This window comes from Porites lutea, chromosome 13 (assembly GCF_958299795.1).
Source record: "Porites lutea chromosome 13, jaPorLute2.1, whole genome shotgun sequence".
In the NCBI taxonomy this organism is placed as follows: Eukaryota; Metazoa; Cnidaria; class Anthozoa; order Scleractinia; family Poritidae; genus Porites; species Porites lutea.
This window is the reverse complement of record NC_133213.1, coordinates 22,765,773-22,773,272: the sequence shown is the minus strand read 5'-3', so window position 1 is coordinate 22,773,272 and position 7,500 is coordinate 22,765,773. Positions and strand designations below refer to the sequence as shown.

At 35.5% G+C, this 7,500-nt stretch overlaps 1 protein-coding gene across 1 annotated transcript in view; it reads left to right on the top strand.

Moving 5' to 3' along the window:
- The window catches only part of LOC140922916 (ATP-binding cassette sub-family C member 4-like), a 12,162-nt gene extending 9,804 nt beyond the window's left edge, over nucleotides 1–2,358 (top strand). The window contains exons 5-6 of the mRNA XM_073372963.1: nucleotides 529–665; nucleotides 1,183–2,358. Of these exons, the coding sequence (XP_073229064.1) occupies nucleotides 529–665; nucleotides 1,183–2,075 (1,030 nt within the window). The 3' untranslated portion in view covers nucleotides 2,076–2,358. The remainder of the gene's footprint in view (nucleotides 1–528; nucleotides 666–1,182) is intronic.
- The last annotated feature ends 5,142 nt before the right edge of the window (nucleotides 2,359–7,500 follow it).

Sequence of the window (7,500 nt, the reverse complement as noted above, 5' to 3'; positions counted from 1 at the left end):
AAAGTGCGACAGTACAATCGTTCGATTCAATAGACGACGTGCTTAATCTTGCTAAGTTACATGTTTTCGACTAGTTTTGGAATCATTTCGAAACCATTGAAAGCTAGGAAGCGACTAATTGCTTTGAGAATGTGGTTGATGGTTAAAAATGAAAGGAAGTCTATCGATCTTTTCCGTGTGTAACGTTTGAAGTGCAGAATGCCAGGCGATCAATCTGTCGTGCACATTAATGACCTTTGTTGACGTTGGGCGTAGCTATGAATTTACAGAGGAACCCGTTGTCTTTAAAATCAACCAAAACCCGTGGCCGAGATCGTTTCTGCAGAGTGCCTTGATTAAATTCAGTCAGCTACGTTTCTTATCAGTATGTTTTTAGCAAAGCTTTTGGTCCAAATCATTTTGACAAAACCCAGAAACCTTAGAATGTGGGCATATACCCCTTCCTCCCCCAACTCAACACCCAAAAACCGAACGATGTTGTAGGTAAACGCTTCTGAGGTGCAATTAATCATCAGTTCTTGGCTGTAGGTTTCAAGATGTACATACAAAATCGTTTATCCTGTTACTTGCCGGCGGCCGATGGCTTGGTGTACGGTTGGATATTCTTTCCGCTCTGTTGACTGGTACAGTGGCTCTTGCTGCAGTTTTTGTTTCCGAGGATCCTGGTAGGTACCTTTATAAACTGGATGACGATGAGTATGAAGTATGAAAATCGAGAAGAAGCGTGTTCGAGGCCAAAACTCTCTCAGAGAAGTTAACGAGAAGTGTCCCTTGCATGTTATTTAGAAACTTATTGCTTTATTACTTAAGCAATCGTCTACGCCACCTTTCTGGTCTTGTGTTAGTAAATACTTAAACAGGAAAAAGCTATAGGGAGATTTACGTTTGCTCGGGAAAATCGCCCCATATTAGGTGATCCAAGACAGTCTTGGATGATGGTTTCCACGCTGTGGATTACTGGATGCCGGATCCTTTGTAAGTGGAACTTGGATTCCCGGTTTCAATCGTTAGCCAGATTCCGGATTCCTTGAGCTGAACAACGGATTGCAAACCCCAAAATTCCGGATTCCACAAGAAAAATTTCCCGGATTCAGGAACCCGGTTTATCTTGCTTGTGTCTAGAAAAGAGGTTTGAATTCAAGTTTTGTCTTAATTGAAAAATTTCTCGTTTACTTCTTGCAGCTTTTGTTGGACTATCTCTTGTTTATGTTGTCCAGACCGTGAATTTGACACAATTTGCTGTCCGTAAATTAACAGAGGTTGAAAATTTAATGACTGCAGTAGAACGAGTTATCAATTACACCAAGCTTGACTCTGAACCTGGTTACGATGTGAAACGACGTCCCCCGGAAAAGTGGCCTAACAAAGGAAGTATCAATTTTCAAGACATATCATTGGCGTATTATCCAGGGGGTCCTCAAGTTCTAAGGAATATTTCTTTAAGCATCAAAGCAGGAGCTAAGATTGGAGTTGTGGGTCGCACGGGGTCAGGGAAATCTTCGTTGGTGGCTGCACTAACGCGCATGCCTGAAGCTGAAGGAGACATTTTGATTGATGATGTTGTGTTGAGAAGTATCAATCTACGTGGGTCTCGACAGGCAATAACTGTTCTTGGGCAAAATCCCGTCCTGTTCAGTGGATCAGTGAGAAAAAATCTTGACATAGTGGAACAGTTTCAAGACGCTGATCTTTGGCGCGCTTTAGAACAAGTCCAAATGAAAAATCTTGTAGAGAATTTAGAGGGGCAGTTGGATTACGAATTACTGGAGCAAGGTGCAAATTTAAGTGTAGGAGAAAGGCAGCTTATCTGCTTGGCTCGTGTTCTCTTGCTGAACAAGAAAATCGTCATTTTGGATGAACCCACCGCTCATGTTGATCCAGACACAGAGCAAACGATTTGGAACGTGGTGCATGAAAAGCTAAAGCACTCCACTGTTATAACAATAGCTCATCGGTTAAATACCGTAAGCGACTGTGACAAAATTTTAGTTTTAGACAATGGTAAAGTTGATGGATTTGATAACTTCAATGTTTTACTTAATAGGAGAGAAAGTAAGTTAAATGAAATGGCTTAAAAGGTCGCTTGTTACTGCTAAACATTTCCCGGTTTTTCGTATTTCCTTTCCAGTCTTGATAGTTTCTTTGTTTGATAATTTTATGATTTTTGTGGTTAAAACTATGGACATATTTGCCCACGTACAATCGACCAAGTAAATAGATCTATTATTCTCTGTTTGAGCTAACACCTTTTGTAAACGTGTTCAAAATCATGAGAAAGTCTCAAGTTAACGCTGTTTCCATTATATTTAACGTTTTCATCTTTTATCGCTTCGTTACACATCGTTTCACTTCCCAGAATTGTTAACGTCTCAATGATTCGCTTGAATAAACGTTCTTTGTATTATTACGTGGTGAACATTGTTGTGGCGAACAATTTAAGCGCGCACCGAGTTCTGTTGACGTGGGATGAACGCAAAGTTGTGTGCATGTCCTGTGAGCAACGTTTCAAGCTCACACCGCTAATTCGTTTTGACTTTCATTTAAATCGTTGAACTCATTGCAAATTAATTTCCTACAATTACAGTTATCAAATTTCTTACTATTCAAGGCGTTAATCGCTATTTAAAAATTGGTTTGTGCGTCAGTCAGCGTGCTTAAGTCGACCATATAGCACGCGAACACGTTAAAGAGCACGATGAGTTCATGGAGGTGCAGTTGAGAGCACCTCGAACCTCTTAACCCTCGGACGTACACACAAAGTCATACTCCCAACGTGGTACGAGGGGAGTTAATGGAACCTCCCCCCTTGGGTTTTTAATATGTTGCAATATTGTGAAATGATTTTACCTTCAGTGGAAAGCCTTTGATCTCCTCCACAAGATGAGGTATATTTCATAAGTGGTACCGCCCCTGGAGGTCAGTCACGTCACCAAATATGCCCACCATCTTGGCCACCATCTTGGATTTAATCATAAACAAGAAATCAGGTAAAAACAGCGAGAATTAATAATAATTTTTTGCGATTAACATATAAAATAACACATAAATAATTACCTTGCAAAATTTTATCCACAAGCTTAACTTTTCTTCCTGAAAGAAGATAAAAAAACATGCATTTTAACTCAAAAATGGCCTAACCTCCTGCTACTTATACCTGTGTTTCACGATCATGATTCTAAAAAGAAAAAACGCCTTTCTAGACTATAAAAACAACAAGTTAAAACAGTCCAAAAATTGGGCTTATCACAAAGGGGTTGGTCCATGGTTTTGGTCAAAATTTGGCAATTGAAGTTCAAAAAGTCCAAAACTCGAGACTTTTCTAAAGGGGTTAGTCCATGGTTTTTGTCAAAAATTGGCTAAATACCATATTAATACCGCTTAGTATCGTATTAACACGAATAAGCGCCGCGGCACCAATCAACTCCCCCCCCCCCATCAATGCAACGTTTATTCGAGTAATTACTGTTATTGGCAACTTAAGAGTTTACTACATCATCACATTAAGGACTTTATTAAATTTAGGACAAAATGTTATTACATTTAAGACTTTCTTACATTTAGGCCTTCTACAGGGTCAGGAGGCTCCTGACGGGATTAACCCCTTTGGAAAAATCCTGATTTTTTTACTTTTTGAACTACTTGTTTTTATAGCCTACAAATCCGTTTTTTCGTTCTAGAATATCGTAAACCACAATTACCTGGCCTATATTGCCTAAAAAAAAAGTCAGAAAAATGGCCATTTTTGGACCAAAACCATGGGTTAACCTCCTTGGAAAAATCTCATTCTTTTAGAGCCTAAAAAGACAGTTTTTCGTTCTAGAATATTGCAAAAAAAAAATTTTCCTGGCCTATATTGCCAAAATAGAAAAATGGAAAAATGGCCATTTTCGGACCAAAACCATGGGTTAACCCCTGTAGAAAAAATGTTTTCGACTTTTTAAACTTCTTGTTTTTATTGCATAGAAAAGCGTTTTTTCGTTATAGAATATCGTAAAAGACATTTTCGTGGCCTATATTGCCTAAAAAAAAAACGTTGGAAAAATGGCAATTTCTTTCACTAAAACAATGGGTTAAGCCCATTTGGAAAAGTCTCATTTTTTTGACTTTTTGAACTTGTTGTTTTTATAGCCTAGAAAGGCGTTAATCGTTTTAGAATATTGTAAAAAAAAACAGTGTTTTACCATATTCTAAAACGAAAAAACGCCTTTCTTCGCTATAAAAACAACAAGTTCAAAAAGTCCAAAAGGTGAGATTTTTCCAAAGGGGTTAACCCATAGTTTTGTTCAAAAAATGCACTTTTATCCAACTTTTTTGTTTCAGGCAATAAAGGGCGGAAAATATGTTTTACGATATTCTAGAACAAAAAAAAGCCTTTCTAGGCTATAAACACAAAAAGTTTAAAAAGTCAAAAAATTGACATTTTTCAAAAGGGGTTAACCAATAGTTTTGGTACAAAATTAGCCGTTTTTCCAAATTTTTTTTTTAGGAAATATAGGCCAGGAAAATGTCTTTTAAAATATTTTTTACAAGGAAAAAACGCCTTTCTGGGTAATAAAAACAAGAAGTTCAAAAAGTCGGAAAAAAAGTGACGTTTTACTAAAAGGGTTAACCCATGGTTTTGGTCCAAACAAGGCCATTTTTCCAACTTTTTTTGTTTAGGCAATATAAGCAAAGAAACTGTCTTTTATGATATTCTAGAAAGAAAACACACCTTTCTAGGCAATAAAAAAAAGAAGTTCAAAAAAAGGAAAAATTGACATTTTTCCAAAGGGGTTAACCCATGGTTTTGGTCCAAAAATGGCCATTTTTCAAACTTTTTTTTTTTAGGCAATATGGCCAGGAAAATGTCTTTTATGAAATTCTAGACAAAAAAAAAACGACTTTCTAGCCTATAAAAACAAGAACTTCAAAGAGTCGAAAAATGGACATTTTTGCAAAGGGGTTAACCCATCGTTTTGGTCCAAAAATGGCCATTTTTCCAAATTTTTTTTTTTAGGCAATATAGGCCAGGAAAATGTCTTTTATGATATTCTAGAATAAAAAAAAGCCTGTCTAGGCTATAAAAACAAGAAGTTTAAAAAGTCGAAAAATTGACATTTTTCCAACTTTTTTTTTTAAGCAATATAGGCCATGAAAATGTCTTTTACGATATTCTAGAACGAAAAAACGCCTTTCTAAGCCACAAAAACAAGAAGTTCAAAAAGTCAAAAAAATTGACATTTTTGCAAAGGGGTTAACCCGTGGATTTGGTCCAAAAATTGCCATTTTTCCATCTTATTTTTTTAGGCAATATAGGTCAGGAAAATGTCTTTTATGATATTCTAGAACAAAAAAACGCCTTCCTAGGCTATAAAAACAAGAAGTTCAAAAAGTCGAAAAATTAACATTTTTCCAAAGAGGTTAACCCATGGTTTTGGTCCAAAAATGGCCATTTTTCCAACTTTTTTTTTAGGCAATATAGGCCAGGAAAATGTCTTTTATGATATTCTAGAATAAAAAAAAGCCTGTCTAGGCTATAAAAACAAGAAGTTTAAAAAGTCGAAAAATTGACATTTTTCCAAAGGGGTTAACCCATGGTTTTGGTCCAAAAATGGCCATTTTGCAACTTTTTTTTTTAAGCAATATAGGCCATGAAAATGTCTTGTACGATATTCTAGAACGAAAACACGCCTTTCTAAGCCACAAAAACAAGAAGTTCAAAAAGTCGAAAAATTGACATTTTTGCAAAGGGGTTAACCCGTGGATTTGGTCCAAAAATTGCCATTTTTCCATCTTATTTTTTTAGGCAATATAGGTCAGGAAAATGTCTTTTATGATATTCTAGAACAAAAAAACGCCTTCCTAGGCTATAAAAACAAGAAGTTCAAAAAGTCGAAAAATTAACATTTTTCCAAAGAGGTTAACCCATGGTTTTGGTCCCAAAATGGCCATTTTTCCAACTTTTTTTTTAGGCAATATAGGCCAGGAAAATGTCTTCTATGAAATTCTAGACAAAAAAAAACGACTTTCTAGCCTATAAAAACAAGAACTTCAAAGAGTCGAAAAATGGACATTTTTGCAAAGGGGTTAACCCATGGTTTTGGTCCAAAAATGGCCATTTTTCCAACTTTATTTTTTAGGCAATATAGGCCAGGAAAATGTCTTTTATGAAATTATAGACAAAAAAAACGACTTTCTAGCCTATAAAAACAAGAACTTCAAAGAGTCGAAAAATGGACATTTTTGCAAAGGGGTTAACCCATGGTTTTGGTCCAAAAATGGCCATTTTTCCAACTTTATTTTTTTAGGCAATATAGGCCAGGAAAATGTCTTTTATGAAATTCTAGACAAAAAAAACGACTTTCTAGCCTATAAAAACAAGAACTTCAAAGAGTCGAAAAATGGACATTTATTGCAAAGGGGTTAACCCATGGTTTTGGTCCAAAAATGGCCATTTTTCCAACTTTTTTTTTTATTCAATATAGGCCACGAAAATGTCTTTTATGATATTCTAGAACGAAAAAACGCCTTTTTAGGCTATAAAAACAAGAAGTTCAAAAAGTCGAAAAATTGACATTTTTGCAAAGGGGTTAACCCATGGTTTTGGTCCAAAAATGGCCATTTTTTCCAACTTTTTTTTTTTAGGCAATATAGGCCAGGAAAATGTCTTTTATGAAATTATAGACAAAAAAAACGACTTTCTAGCCTATAAAAACAAGAACTTCAAAGAGTCGAAAATGGACATTTTTGCAAAGGGGTTAACCCATGGTTTTGGTCCAAAAATGGCCATTTTTCCAACTTTTGTTTTTAGGCAATATAGGCCAGGAAAATGTCTTTTATGAAATTCTAGACAAAAAAAACGACTTTCTAGCCTATAAAAACAAGAACTTCAAAGAGTCGAAAAATGGACATTTTTGCAAAGGGGTTAACCCATGGTTTTGGTCCAAAAATGGCCATTTTTCAACTCTTTTTTTTTATTCAATATAGGCCACGAAAATGTCTTTTATGATATTCTAGAACGAAAAAACGCCTTTTTAGGCTATAAAAACAAGAAGTTCAAAAAGTCGAAAATTGACATTTTTGCAAAGGGGTTAACCCATGGTTTTGGTCCAAAAATGGCCATTTTTCCAACTTTTTTTTTTAGGCAATATAGGCCAGGAAAATGTCTTTTATGATATTCTAGAATAAAAAAAGCCTGTCTAGGCTATAAAAACAAGAAGTTTAAAAAGTCGAAAAATTGACATTTTTCCAAAGGGGTTAACCCATGGTTTTGGTCCAAAATGGCCATTTTTCCAACTTTTTTTTTTAAGCAATATAGGCCATGAAAATGTCTTTTACGATATTCTAGAACGAAAAAACGCCTTTCTAAGCCACAAAAACAAGAAGTTCAAAAAGTCGGAAAAATTGACATTTTTGCAAAGGGGTTAACCCGTGGATTTGGTCCAAAAATTGCCATTTTTCCATCTTATTTTTTTAGGCAATATAGGTCAGGAAAATGTCTTTATGATATTCTAGAACAAA